Source organism: Acipenser ruthenus, chromosome 17, assembly GCF_902713425.1.
Source record: "Acipenser ruthenus chromosome 17, fAciRut3.2 maternal haplotype, whole genome shotgun sequence".
Taxonomy (NCBI): domain Eukaryota; kingdom Metazoa; phylum Chordata; class Actinopteri; order Acipenseriformes; family Acipenseridae; genus Acipenser; species Acipenser ruthenus.
Genome location: NC_081205.1, coordinates 23,680,389 through 23,695,955, shown reverse-complemented (window position 1 = coordinate 23,695,955; position 15,567 = coordinate 23,680,389). Strand labels below are relative to the sequence as shown.

At 36.2% G+C, this 15,567-nt stretch overlaps 1 protein-coding gene across 31 annotated transcripts in view; it reads left to right on the top strand.

Annotated features, from left to right (window-relative positions):
* LOC117423772 (disks large homolog 1) overlaps positions 1-12,461 on the top strand; it is a 172,399-nt gene extending 159,938 nt beyond the window's left edge. For 9 of the 31 annotated variants that reach the window (XM_058990173.1, XM_058990163.1, XM_058990152.1 and 6 more), the window contains 9 exons: positions 1,947-2,013; positions 4,560-4,659; positions 6,262-6,303; positions 7,216-7,269; positions 7,508-7,609; positions 8,351-8,523; positions 8,963-9,072; positions 9,428-9,519; positions 11,125-12,461. In XM_058990173.1, the coding sequence (XP_058846156.1) occupies positions 1,947-2,013; positions 4,560-4,659; positions 6,262-6,303; positions 7,216-7,269; positions 7,508-7,609; positions 8,351-8,523; positions 8,963-9,072; positions 9,428-9,519; positions 11,125-11,231 (847 nt within the window). In that variant the 3' untranslated portion in view covers positions 11,232-12,461. Of the gene's footprint in view, positions 1-1,946; positions 2,014-4,559; positions 4,660-5,043; positions 5,078-6,261; positions 6,304-7,215; positions 7,270-7,507; positions 7,610-8,350; positions 8,524-8,962; positions 9,073-9,427; positions 9,520-11,124 lie in introns of all 31 variants that reach the window. The other 22 variants (XM_058990181.1, XM_058990177.1, XM_058990160.1 and 19 more) reach the window with 13 other exon arrangements.
* Positions 12,462-15,567: the final 3,106 nt, after the last annotated feature.

The following is a 15,567-nucleotide window of genomic DNA, read 5'->3' as shown; positions in this document are numbered from 1 at the left end:
TGGTATCGAATTTCACCGACATTGCTTTTAAAACCGTTAGATCATGTAAGGGGTCATTTGAAGCAGCAGTGCTAAAAGGACACCCAGACTGCAGGGCCTTGTCAGAAAGACCCATTACGACCAGTTAGCTATTTTGACAGTAATTAGACTTGGCAAATTTAGGTATGATGTGGTCTATTTCCAGTTATTTATCGGTTTTAGGTCTAGTGTGTTTCCGAGTCTACAAAGCTATCTATCTAAAGGTATATGTTTAACATCCATACTAAAATAAAAAATGGAAAATTATTAAGAAGAGCATTTTTTAAGTAGACCTTGATCAAATTATTTTCCATTGAAAGCTTTAATAGCTCATGTTTATTTGTTGATTCAGAAAGTACATTCAGAAACCACATTTATTCCCACCCCATTTATTCCCACCCACATGGAGCTTGTGTCTGTTTACGTGCTGTTTGAAAAGGCCAGTAGTTTTTGTATGTCTATCTATCTAAATGTATTTAGTGCTTACCTCCTTATTAGCACAAGTGATCACTTGTTCTCCTTGTCTGTGTTTCTTTGCTGGTATTTTATACTTGAGTTAAAAGCTGCTGCTGTTTTCAGGTAGAAAATCCATTCCTGTGATGTAGCTCAGATTCATTGTTCAAGCTTCATCTAAGGCACATGACTTCAGTAAATATCAAGAAGAAACAGTTAGATCTACTGCATTGTACTTTAAAATATAAAAAAAGAACCAAAAGATCTTCAACATAAGTGCTATAATGGGGAGTAATACCAATGCCAAAATGTTTTATCTTTTTAAAAGATGATAATGTTCTGCCATCCTGCATGTCTTTTTAACTTTACTAAATAACTTTCAAGCCCCATTAAAAGCTGTGACTCTTGATAGTTATGGCATTAGCAAACATATGGCTTTGATTTCCTTCGTTTCATCAAAGGTCATTGCTTGCCATTGCTGCCCAATCGTCTCCTATAAAATCTCTTTCATGTGGCATCAAACGAAAATGACCAGAAGAGTGAAAGAGTGACCATTAACCTCTAAAGCAGCGTCCTGGATTTCCCGTTATGCTGGCTATGCACCGCATACATAGACATTTAGAACATATTACGTATTATGCTTTCATGGAGGGCTACGTCAGAGCAGGTTTATGTCTGAAGGTTTTTCATTTTGGTCATTAAGTAGCAAACTTAAGTAGCATTTAAGCTTTAAATGTCATTTTTACATTCCCATGACTATGTTCTGGTATTTATTATTTATTTCTTAGCAGATGCCCTTATCCAGGGCGACTTACAATCGTAAGCAAAAATACACTTCAAGAATCACAGTACAAGTAATAATAAGAGCAAGATAAATACAATGATTTTCTGGTGTTCTGCATGGTTGTGAGTTATGTTGCTCCAATATAGAGCTACAGTATCAGCATTATAATCAATGGGAGCAACATTACTACCCAGAATGATTGTAAATACCATGTTACTTACTCATTAACAGACAAGTGGTGAGCCTAATTCTTTGGTCTGTGTATGTGTCAGTATAGATTGGTGAAAGGATGAGTCTAAAAGCACTGATAAATGCATTGCCCCATGATCTCTGATTCAGAATAGAAGCATGCTATATTGTATGAAGCACACAGTTTATGTATAAATGGGCTGTCCCTCACGTGACTTATTAATCCAGAACCTTCTTGCAAACTGTCAAATCAGTGCCGTCCTGGAATCCTGCGGTGTGATTCTACTCCCCTATTGACACTGTTAAGGCAGGTCTTTCCAATGTTTGGGCCCTGAACACTGTTGCTGCATAAAAATGCAGATTTCATTTTTTTTTTTTTTTTTTTTAGACAGCTCTGAAAAAGAAGTAATGCAAACTGGAAAGGCATAAATATTGAAATACTGAGTCACATACGCATTAGTGCTGCTCTCTTAAGACGTATCCTTTTTCTCTGTCTCTGCAGGGTGGAAAAGAAAGAAAGAGCCAGGTTAAAGACGGTGAAATTCAATTCAAAATCAAGAGACAAAGGGGTAAGTACACCACACAAGAGGATTGGAGGGGATAGCATTTTCTTGTTCTGGTTTTGTATTGTACGGTAAAATTTTCTGTTTTCAAAGCTAGTTTTCAGTAAGAAGCTACATAATTTAAATGGGGGGAGGTCATTGATGCAGATGTATAGTATTCTTTGTTTAAAGAGAAAAAAAAAATTGTATCGTTATTTAATTGCTTAACACTAAAATCTATTATTTTTATTTGGTTAAGAGAAACTTTTTAGCTATTGAGACTATGAGACTATCGGTGTTTAGGGATATACAGACGGAACATATCCATCTGTCTGTCTAGTTACACTACATTTTGATATGTATATAAAAATGTACACTGTATGTGGCTGCAGATTTGTGCCTTGAATATACAAAGATGAGGGATTTTGCCATTAAGTATGCTACTGTACATACTGTATGTGATTTAATGTCTAAAAAGTACTAATATGCGAAAGTGACTGAAGATGACCCCCGACTTAACAGCATGTTGAGATGCCTGTGTGTCAAGTTCTTGTGACGACGTTCCTGCACATCAAACGTTTCCCAACCTGAATTAACTGCAGAAACAAAATTCATTTCAGAAGCTGTACCTTAGTTACAGTATATGTTGTGTGTTCACAATAGATGTGTCCTAACACAGCACCAAAAAATATGCATGAATTATTCAGTACAAAAAAAAAAATACGCTTGCCATTGATATAGAACTGCATTTTACTTGCACAGCTCCATTCTGCTTTCTTTCCAAGCATTTCTCTTTGGGCAGAGCACGCAATGCATGCTTTTTAATCTTAAGTGATCCAACTTCTTGCCATTACTGTACGTCCTGAGCTTCAACATCTCTGTGTTTCTGTACACTATTGAAAAAGAAAAACAATAGCCCCTTTCTGTGCAGTCCAAATCTCTGGGCCATAAGTGATTTCCACACAGAAAGCTAATATTGCATGCAAGCTACAGTGTTTGCTGAAGCTGCACAAATATGCAGTAATAGTAAAAGAAACGTACTAAAACTGCCAAAGCTGCACAAAACAAAGCATCTTGTAACCATGAAATAACAATTCACAGTATGCCATTGCCCTCCAGCATGAATATTCAGCCTGCTTTCTGACCACCGTAAATTCAAATCTAAACTGTTGTTCATTGATTTTATTTTAATAAATGAACTGGTTACTACCAGTGAGCCAATATATTGTGTACTGGTACTGTTTCTTAATGGGCTTTCGAGGACAATGTTAAAATATCCCACCTTTAGTGGAAGCCATCAGTGAAAGTAGGTCACAAGTTAGCAAGCAAATACCACTAAATAAAAAGGGAATTTGTATACCAAGGTTATGAAAATTAAACCTCTAATGATGATGTATGTAGCATTTAGTATATAGTAATATTATCTGTGCCAGTGATCATCTTCTTTTTATTGTGTTATAAATGACAGCAGTTTCAATACCTGCCTCTTGTAGATCAGTTTGAGACCCTGTGTTATTTTATTAAGGCACATGCTTTTGAAGTCTTAATGCAACTCAAAGAACCTTCCCTTTCTTGTGGCGATTTACATTTTGAATGATCTTTCACATTCCTTAATCCACAGCGTACGCTTTTGAAATGGGCATTGCAGCTTTAGGGTTAAATTCAGTTTGTTTTCCTATCAATTACAATAAATAATCGGCTGCTTTTAAAACATCTTTAAAAAATAATATCAACTTTTAAGTAAAAGAAAATACAAGATGCGTGTTTGTTTTTGCTGCATTAGCTTTGCATTCAGTTGCACCTCCTCCTCTTTGCATGCTCAGGGGTTTAGGCAGAAATTCATAACCTTACAAGAATTCACGACTCTTCCAATAGTCTTTAGATTAAAACATTTACATTTGACATTTTCTGGGCTTTTCTTTATTTCGTTTCTCAGTTTTTATCTTATTCATTGGTTTTTTTTTTTTTTTTAAAGTTCACCTGACAGAGATGCATTTTATTTTAATCTCAATCCATTTCACATATGGAACTGACTTTGCAGCCATTGCTATGCTTTTGGCTCTTGCCCTTGATCTGATTTCATGGGACAACAAAGCAACAAAAGGCCTGCTCTAAAACATAAGTGAGGTGAATTTGTATTAAAACTTGAGAAGACTTCAGAAAGAGAGAGCAGGATTTATTTAACAATGCGCTCTTCACATTTTTCATTAATTAATTAATTTCTAAACACAGCTACTACTAGCTTTACAAATGTACCTCCAGAACTTAGGTAGAGATCATTAAATTACTCAGATTTGTGTTATCAAAGCATATTACTGGGGTTTCATTTTAATAAGGGCGCTAGGTTTCATTTGACAAAAATATTGGCAAAAAAAAAATACATGCTTCAGTTAGGTCAGGTGTTCTTTCAAGCAAAATATTCTTTCTTTTGTTGTTCTTTTTGCTTGTCAAACCTGTTTGTGGAAAGCCTGCACATGATGGTACCAGAGTCAGTTTCCAAAGACCTGTAGGCCTGGGCTTTGTTCACACAAACATTAGACACCCCTTGTTTTGCACCTCCTTCTCTTCCTCAGCAGTCATTCAATGACAAGCGTAAAAAGAACCTCTTTTCCCGAAAATTCCCTTTCTACAAGAACAAGGACCAGAGTGAGCAGGAAACCAGTGACCTTGACCGTAAGTAACTGGAACCGGACAGACGCTATAGGTCGGGGTCAACCAGCACAGGACTAGCTTATTACCATGGAGACAGCTTTGAGAACTGCGACAGGCTGACTCGGCAGCAAATTCATTGGCAATTGAACTGGCCGCATACTTGTTTTGAGGGCCCTTTTAAAATATAATTCTCAATTTTTCATCTGGCTTTTTTTGGATGCTCAGCCATGTGCTAGAGGTGCACCTTTGATTTCTCAATTCAGTGCTTTTGCGATGAATGAAAGCGGAGTGCCTGTTGCAGCCACAGAACTGTGCCCAATGGTAGGATCCATGTTCTATTCCAGTAACAAATGTCTTTTGTGATTGTTTTTCTATTTTGCTTGCTCTCCTGGGACTACTCTTCAGCAGATCCCAGATGACATGGGATCAAAAGGCCTAAGTAAGTGAATCAGTTCTCACATTTACATCTAGGCCCCTCGTTACAATAATCAGATCTGACTTTTTTTTCTTCAGTCCAATTTAAAGCTGTATCCATGGAAACATGATGTGCAGCATGCTTAGCTTTCACTTTAAGACCTGGGTTCGAGTATGGCTCAGTGAAATGTTTAGCGGTGTAGAATCACAAAAACACAACACAAATCGCCACAGCTGTCCACCTCTGCTTGTGGGGGTCAAGGACTAAATGGGTTCTTGAGGTCAGGATTAAGTAGCACTAAATTAAAATAACTTAACAAAAGCTGTGTCAATTCTAATACTTTTTTTCTGCCAGCCAGTACGGATGGAGATCCTATTTGGTAACAAATAGGTATGCAAGTAACTGAAAATATTTTCAGAAATACTATGAGTCGCTAATTTAACACACCCTTTATTAGGATATGTAGTACAGACACATTTCAGTACAGAAGCTATACCATTATAGATATTATTTTGATGTGGTTCCCAAAAGTTTTAATTACTTTGGTTTTTATTTTTTAAATGTAACAGGGCACAGGCTGGGCGTGAACCGGCAACCCTGTGCACCACAATCAAGCATCTTAACCACAATGCAAAAGAGCCGGGCTCATCTACATTTGTGGTTTTAGAGCTTCTAACCTCATCTCATCTCATCTCACCGACAGGGGACAGAATTTGTAACAGCAGTGCATCCCACAACACTGCCCGTTACAGAAACCTCTTACAACCACCTGTATTGGCAGCCCCTTCATGTCTTCCCAGTAGAAGATTAATAAATGTTTCATATTTTTCGGCCTTGTGAGAACCTTGAGGAGGCATCGACTCTACCATTGGATCTGCACCCATAATCTCCGAGACGTTTGAAAAGAAAATGCTGCATCTAAATATGTTGCATTTAAGACTTAATTTGATAAAGCAAGTTGCTTTCCTTGGTGCTGTGTAACACACTGGTAGAGAGAACTTTAGAAAGCAATCATAAAAGAATAATTTGATAATAGGGTTATTGACGTTGAACCCAGTGATTTGTCTTCAAGGTTCTTCACAATCCAGGACCCCTGTTCTGTTTGTGTTCATACTCACTATATTGATTTTCCTTTGTAGAGCTCATGTGTAGTACCACTGTATTATAGTCTTTGTGTTTTTCTTACCTTCCCTTTGTTGCAATTTCAGAGCATGTAACCTCTAATGCCAGCGATAGTGAAAGTAGTTACCGTAAGTCTGTGTTGCCTTTTTTCCCCTATAATATCCTTTGTGTTTCTTTGTTACTAGATTTCATTGTAGACAAATGTCAGTATTTTTTTTTTAAATAGACAACATATTTTCATTATCCACTCATGTATCCCACACATCACATCACCTTGCTCAGCCTGTTTAGATTTAATATGGATGTAACCTGGATTATATTGTCAGCCAATAGGGTAAAGTGCCCTCTGTAGGTTAGTTACACAAACTGCAAGCCCCGGTTTTTGATTGTGAAGGATGGACGAGGCACATACAATTAAATAAAATACAATTTAAAACAAACAGACTCATAATTACAGTTGTAATGTTTAGCAATATATTCTGTATGGTATTTTTTTTATTGAAAGTATTATAAAAATACAGTTTTGGTTTTTAAACAACTTGGTTTTAGTTTTTGTCTTTTTACTACTTCAGCTCACAAAGAGTAACACACATAATGCAGACCTTCTAATTTGTATTAATTTTGAAAGTACTCTATACCAAAACATATTTAAATATTAATTGGAGACTGCTTTTAGTTAGATTAAATGAAGAATTACAGATATAGAACCAAATAACACTATAAACATAGATTACAATGAAATCAAAATAACATTGTTACCGTACCATGTTCTAGAAACCATTTTGTTTTCAGACACACACCTTATTATGGTAATCCTGCCAAAATGTTTAGCAGCTGGCTCATCTGAGCAACATCTGAGTAGAATACTCTTGAAGTAATTCAATTGTGGAAGCTGCAATTTCTATAGTAAGGTCACGTCTTGGTGAACAGATTTTGGCTAGTTTCAGTTGAGAACAATGGGTTATGCTTCCTGAGATTTTTGTTTTGTTTTGGGTTTTTGTTGTTTTCTAAAGATTGGCATTGCGCTCTGTCTCTCTAAGCAGGTGGCCTGGAGGAATACGTACTGTCTTACGAGCCAGTCACCCAGCAAGAAGGTAAGAGGGGATTCTGGTGCACAGCATAGAAATTAATTCATCAATGCTTGGATTACATTCTGCTTTTATAGAAAATTGGTTGCAGTGAGAGCCATTTCAAACTAATCGTTGACTAATTTACCAATGCCTCAATATATGCACTAACAGTGTTTTTTTTGTTTTTTTTTTAATAGGCTAATGGTACAGCACCATACCTAAAGTGTTTTCATGTCTCCTAAATGTCTTTCTTTGTCTCCAGTAAACTACTCCCGTCCAGTGATAGTTTTGGGACCCATGAAAGACAGAGTAAATGACGATCTGATCTCAGAGTTTCCAGATAAGTTTGGATCCTGTGTTCCTCGTGAGTATTCACTAATTCAGTGGAAAGTATTGAGGGGGGCAGTAAGCAAAAAGAAAGTGGCTTGCCTAAGAGTAACATTTTAAGAGCCTTTATGTAACCCACAGGAGTGCAATAAGTGATGATAATAAATGTTTTGTGCATTGTATCAAAGCAGTTTTTGACGCTTTGAGCTAATTGAAATGTGACTTGCCTAGTAAATAATGCAGCTTTTCCATACACAAACGTATTGGGAAATACAAGCTAAAAACATGCAAAAGACATTTTCGCTGCATCTAAAGAAAAAAATATATAATACACGTTGTGCTGCCTACAACCATCATGAGTGAATTGTCCTGAGGTGCAATTACAATTTTAAACAAAATATACATGCTTAATGTATTCTGAAACAAACCATCTGACAATAGCTTTGTCCTCATAATATGTAGTAAAACAGAGATCTCATTTATTTAAACTTGCAAAATTATTGAGTTTAATCAAAGTAGGTACAGTAGATACTCCCAGTTTTTATATTACTTTAGTCGGGAGCCATAGTTAAGAGGTTTTGTCTGCCACCTTATTACAAGAATGCAAGTGCACAGCATTATGGGGAGGATGGGAGCTATATAACGGGGTCTGAGGTATAAACGGCTGCTTTACCTTCATAGTCGATATCCATTATTTAAACACTCGTCTTAAGAGCTTTAGTAATACTACAAAGCAATATAGAGTAATATTCTTCTGGCATGTGAATCTGTGTTCCAGACACAACTAGACCACAGCGTGACTATGAGGTGGATGGCAGGGATTATCACTTTGTCACATCTCGGGAGCAGATGGAGAAGGACATTCAGGATCACAAGTTCATCGAGGCCGGCCAGTACAACAACCACCTGTACGGAACCAGTGTGCAGTCAGTACGGGAGGTAGCAGAAAAGGTACAGAGCAACAGGTGGTCATTTCAGGGTTACGAGTAAAAACCTGAAGATAATTTGGTTCACTGTAAATTTTAAATGGTGTTCCACGATGAGAAAATCCCCTCAAAGAACCCTTGTAAAAGTTTCCCATAGTACAGGCATTGCAAAGTGTATGCAACAGAAGATTACTGTGAACATAGATTCGTAATTGGTTACAACTTTTCTGGAACCTTTGAACAGAAAAAACCTGAGTGTCTTGCTACAGCTGTTGAAATGTTCCCCTGTTTACTTAGTATGATTGATACTGTATTCTAAATTGAAATTATGTTGCTCCACACTGTTTAATCTAGTTATTTTTTTAGATATGATATATTAAAGCTGTACTAAAATCAACAGGTAGGGGAGGGTTTTTTAATTTAATTTTATGTTTTATGTAACACTTAACATTTGTTTTTTTCAGGGCAAGCACTGTATCCTCGACGTGTCAGGCAATGCTATCAAGAGGCTACAGATAGCACTGCTTTATCCTATTGCTGTTTTCATTAAACCAAAATCTGTAGAAAATATTATGTAAGTAAATCAAAATCCTCCAGATATTAAATGTAGCTCACAAGACACCACTCAAAACTATCAACTAACTTCTGTATAGATAGCACATTGAATGTCCTCATTGCAGAAATCCATTGCTGTGCAGTAATTTAAAAAAAAAAGCAAATATCCCAGCCAGTCATTCCACATGGTAATAAATCGACAGCATTTGGGACTCAAATGTACTGATGGGATGTCTTGTTAAAATCCTATTTTTGATGATCTATTCAGGGATGTGTATGGTTAATGGGGAATACATTTCCATTCCTAGAAGGGCACGGGATCTGTATTAAAACGAGGGTGATCTGAACTGTGCCCGTTGTGTTTGCTACGTCAGGGAGATGAATAAGCGTCTGACAGAGGAGCAAGGCAGGAAGACCTTCGAGAGAGCCATGAAACTGGAGCAGGAATTCACAGAGCACTTCACAGGTTTGTACAGCGGAAAGAAAAGGTGTTTCATTCATTCATACAGGCAGGTGAGAGAATCACAGGTACAGGACTACAAAATAATAACTGTGATTGCACCTGTCTCTCCCACTGCCTGACCTGAGAGTAAAACAACATCTTAAGATAGGATTGTTAGTATAAATACATTGGAGACATCTCCAAGCAGTATTCAGACTCAAGGCATGGCCGCCAGTACATGTCACCTTTGTTGCCTAAATGAATGGTGAAAAAAGTCAAACATGTTTGGGTAATTTGTTTTCTTGCTACAGCTATGACCATTATGATGGTTGGATTATGTTCTGTTTTCTTTCTTTGTCCAGTTGTGGCAACCTAACTACAAAATTTTAAAACTGTCTGTTTTAAAAGCATATGAAACCTCCTTGATCTCCAGTACAACAAAAGGATTGCAGATCCTTACAGACCCAGAATCATCACAGTAAGCCATGCTAAGCAAGGCTTACAGAAAACCTTAACTCCTTTAAGTGATGGAGGAAGAGAACAAGTAGACATTACTGGAACATTCTTAGCAGAGTGAAAGCAGATACTTGTCTGTGCCTTTATTGCAGGTTTTACATTTTTAGTGTGGTAATTACATTATGCAACATACAGCATGTCAGATGCAGCATTTATGTATGTTTGAAGTCCAGGGGAAAGGAATTTTAAGTCACTTTTATATTATATTTAACAAATTTAAGAAGAACTTCAGTCGCTGTTGGAATGAAATCATGTGGATGATTTTTACTGTTTATTTCAATATGTTTTTATTCCATGAATTAAACATTGACAAGTCCTTCTTTCAGGCAACACACTATTTGCTACCTGCTCCAGATTAATTTCTGACAAAACCAAGACCTTGTTGCCTGAAAGCAAACATTTATCCTCTAACTTGACCAACATCTAATTAGCATTATGTTTTTAGTCACTGTTTGTTTAGTGTCAGTCTAAGCCATCTGGCGAATGGTCACATTTCTTGACTGCATTAAAGATTGGAGTAGCCATTGTGTGAATAGGGCTGTGAGACTTTTGACATCAACAAAGCAGGCCGCTGCTTTTCCAATCACACTGTTCTGAGGTGTATGTGTCACTTTGAGTTTTACTACCACTGTTTTAATAATATACTGTGGAAGCAAGTAGTCAAAGCCAGACTTGACCAGCTACAGTCTCAGTTGAAAAACTACCAGCTCTTACCAGGATTAATCATTGCTGGTCCTTTTCTGGGATTCCCAACATGTATTAAAGAGCAAGTAGATTTGAATTATATATATTATATTAAATGTAAGTTTTATTTTAATTATTTTTACTGTCCACGAGTTTACTGTTGAAAAAATACATCTGTGCACGAGATGATGCTGGCGGCTACTTATATAAAGAGGATGATCTAACCTGCATTATATATGCCTATCACAGGCAACTAGAGCCGAGGAGCAGCTCCTGATGTAGAGATATCATGTATACATCATTGCAACACTAACCACTCACAATGATTGTAAAGATTAAAGTTAGTTTATATATGAAAATGTAATTTGAATCTACTTGCGCATATGAATTTCCATCATTTTCTGACCAACATCTCTCTTTGTCTTCCAGCTATTGTTCAAGGGGACACACTAGAGGAGATATACAACCAAGTTAAACAAATCATCGAGGAGCAGTCCGGCCCCTATATCTGGGTACCAGCCAAGGAGAAACTGTGAATGCTGATTTTCTTTTTCTTTTTCTTTTTTTTTTTTTTTTTTAAACCAACCTCGCCTGCTGCGTTCGATGGCTCTCCACCCCTTCTTTCAGAATCCACTTGCTCCCTGTGTGTGTGTCATATGGGACACAACCCCTTTTTTGTGTCTCAACATCCTCTCTCACCTTTTTACACCAGTGTCTTGTCGATTTTGAGACTGTGGTGTGGAAATGATGGGTTGGATCACCACTGTCTTTCTACAGAGAAGGGGGGGATATGGCCTGGTCGGCTACAAAAGGAGGATTCTATGGTACAGTTCCTTAATGTTTAAGGGCGGTGACTTTTTAGAAATGCATTATATATATATATATTTTTTCTTTCTTTTAAATTTGTATTGTTTTCATGCTAAAGGAAGGAATATACGGTCTCATTTATTGGTCAGAAAAACACAAAGTAAAAATGTGCACGTTCTAGCTTTAATAGCATGGTTTGGACTTTATGATTTTATTTTTTGCTGTCTAAAGTTTCTTCAGAATCATTTATCATAGCCTCCTTTCTGTTTTACATGTTTTTTGTCTCGCACAACCTCATAGATCTGCCCATTTTAAAAGGTTCAGGTACACGTCTGTTAATTATTTGTTAGAATGTTTCTAAGCAGGTTCTTCTAACATGAATCAGTGTCTTATCATTAAACTGCTTTGTCACTATGATCAATAGTAGATTTAATCATTTTAGGTGCTTGGGAGGGTTCATTTTTTTTTAAATAAGGAATGACTGGTTGTGTTAGTGGTGTTGAAAGTGTCACTTTTTAAAGTCCATATATTAATGGAAGAGGCTTTGGGCCATAGCAAAAAAAAAAAAAAAAAAAAAAAAAGGATTCTATTGTACACAGTTAGAGATTTAACAGATATTTGACCCTCAGTAAACTGCCTATTTTGTTATAATAAAAGACTATATTGAACTTTACTTAACACTAGAAACTATGGGAATTATTTTCTTTACATAGTTACACACACACATGTGTTATATTTATATATATAACATTTTCCTTTACTTTTACCAACTCCTTTGGCATTTTTGTTTTGCTTTTTATGCATATACCTTTAGAGATTTTCATCCTTAATCTGAAACATGGGGTCTGGTGGTTGGGTAAAACAGTATTTGGTATAAAGCTGTCGCAAATTAAGTAACAGTGACAGCTAGTTGTCCTCTTTTCCTCCCATGTAAGTTCAATGTGAGGTTTTTCATGTGACGTGCATGTTTTTTAACTAGGGTAATTCTAAAAAAAAAAAAAAAAAAAAAAAGGAAATGAATTTGGACTATTTGTGTATGTTTTCACCTGAAATTGCAATCGTCATATCTTCCATTGTAGCTCTACATTGGATTGTACAGGCATCTGTGTGGAAAGAAGATTATATTTTAACAATTTTGAAAATCTGTTCTTTAATTAAATTAAATAAAATAAAATAAAAGCCTTTTAATCCTAAATCATAGGAGCTTTGACTGGTAAACCTACTCATGTTCTTTGGAGAGGATTGTTTTATATAGGAATATCTGCATATTAACTTCATACAGCTTTATTACTCATTCTGGGACTGGCATTTGTAAATAACTACCACCCTATATTCATTCCATTTGTCAAAAGAGGAGAACAGCTAATAAACTTTTATCATACAACTGTCTCTAAGTGTGCATCTTACTTAAGGAAATCTGGATGGGGTAAAAATAACACCAGGGAAACACTCGAGTGGGCCCAGTCAATTAATCTAAATACTGTTAATGCCTAAATGATAAAGAAATAGCTTACCCTCTCTGGTTTTTTACATATATTTAAAGACAAGATCACAGGAGACTCTCATGTTAGTAATGTTGTCTTCATAACCTAGTACACAAAGGGCTGTACTGACCTTTCCATAGTTCTCCATAATCCCTTTATAACATGCAGCAGGGTGCCGGTTTGAAGACGCTGTGGAATTATTGCAGAGGTCGCAAATCAAAACCAAGTGCACATTATTGTTTTGTTTCACATTGTAACACCTAAATGAACTATCGAGGTACCTCAAAAAGTCATTAACATTCAGGGGGTTTAAGGTAAATAGTTGACTCTCGCTAATCTGAACCAGTTTGGATCAGGCCATGTTCAGAGTTGTAGGTTTAGAGTACTGATCGTTATTAGTACCATATTGTGTTTTTGGATAATTTAATGAAAAGTCAATAATTATTTGAATAAGTAATACAGATCTAGTATCTACATCTGCATGCATTTCATTATGCACTAGAGTTGACGGGTGCAGGGGGGTTGGGTGACATGACGTGACCAATTCTGTTTTTTAAAAATCACCTATCATCTACTAATTGGTCTTGCACCGACAAACCTCTCAACTTTTAAAGAAAATCTCCATTACATTTTGTAGATTAACTGAAATAAAAAAAGATATAAATTAAAGCTGTTTGTTTTTATCCTACGACAATGCATACAGTACATTTCAATATCAAGTTATATTTCGTTAAACTAAAAATTGTAAAAAATAAATAAATAAAAATACTATATTAACTCTTACCTGTTGGAGTAATTTGTGCTGTCACCGTATATGAGTACAAGTGTTGCTCTTTTTTTGCGTGGGCCTAAGAAGAATGAAAGTATCTGCCGCCTCCATGCATAAAATACCAGACCTGAGCGCTGATTTGCAATGCTAGAAAAGGTTTGCATATGTTTGGTGTATATTACCACTAGAGGGAAGCCAAACACTTCACAAAGACATAGCACACAAAGCAAGAAAAATACTTGAAAGAGAATAAAGAGGTATGACTTTGGTAAAATACATATTTTTAGTCAGTAAAAATGCATTCATTAATGTAAGCAATTTGTAGATCTCATTTTAAATAATGCTTGTTCATTTTAAATATATTTCACAGCAGTCCAATCACCAATGGAAGATGGGAACCCATGTGTGTCTCAACATTGAAGGGACACACATATATGTTCTAACCACTTCTTGTGTATAATTGTCTGTATACCTACACCGATCCAGTCTATTATGGATGTGCTGTCAAAGCATTTTGCAATGGCTTACAGTGAAACTCACAGGTTATAAACAGTTTTCCAGGCATGGGTCACCTTTGTTTCAGCATCACTCAGTCCCCACTTCCAAAACGTATTGTAAGTTGTACTAACAAATTAGGGTCAGACTTTAACAATTAAATCCACCCAAGTACTTGTTTGAAACACATGGCACTTCAGTTGTATGTTTACCCAAAAAGACACTTGCAGCCCTTGCAAGATAACATAATACTTGCACTGATAATTTCAATGGTGACTCTCTAAGATAAACTGAAAAGACAGTGGAAATTAACGTCAATAAACGACAATGAATCCTGTCGCAGGCATTCAAAAATGTTCTCAGTTTAGAAAGTGCATATGGAGATATTACTCAAGAGATTTTATTGGTGTACAAAATTGAGTTTTAATCATCCCTGTTGATTACCAGTAAATACAACCAGTTTGCTAACATTTGCCAAGAGACAGAAAATACTGTGATTGAGAAGTTGAATTCCTTGGCAAACTATTAATAAACCTGAAACGGACAAAGAAAGACATTTTAAACTTGACACATTTGCTTATTGAGTTAATAATAATCTTCAGAAAACATGGAAGACACTTTCCTCCATACACGGAATGAAAGTACTACAAACAAGTTAGATTTCACCTGATCTTCTGAGCAATAACTTCTGGTCACATTGAGATAACTGTCTTCTGAGGGATAAAATCCAAGACGGGGGATTTCATACTAGTGAGGGAAACTGTTCCATCTAGTTACAGGTATTATATGACTAGTGCTTTGGTCTTTTTACAAGGTCTTAGTTTTCAATTTTAAAGTGCCTCTTCAGTCATTCGGCGACTGGTTGATATGCTACTTAGTGGAAGCCTTTTGCGACATCCCTGTATATCAAAAGTGGACAGCGTGTCCTGTATACGAAGGATTTCAAATTAAAAGTTAATGGCGTTGAGATTCCACTTGCAACAGAATTCCCTAGTGACTGTCACAAAATCTTATACTATCACCTGCAAGCTCCTCTGTTGTTCAGGGAAGCAACACGAAAAATACCAACGTTTTCATTAAGGGTTAATGAGGTTACTGCTTTTTTGAAATATGCATCCATTTTTCATTGGCTAACTACATTGGCTGAGGTGACAGACAAACGTTTACAGGTTGGGTTCATGACTAATGTACAGTAGAAATAAAGTCCCAAGTTATTTGTTTATTTGGATCTTAATTATGTAATACATGCTGCATTTATTTCCTTCTGCATTGTATAATAGGACATAAACCTATCGGTAGAGATGTGCCATACTTTTA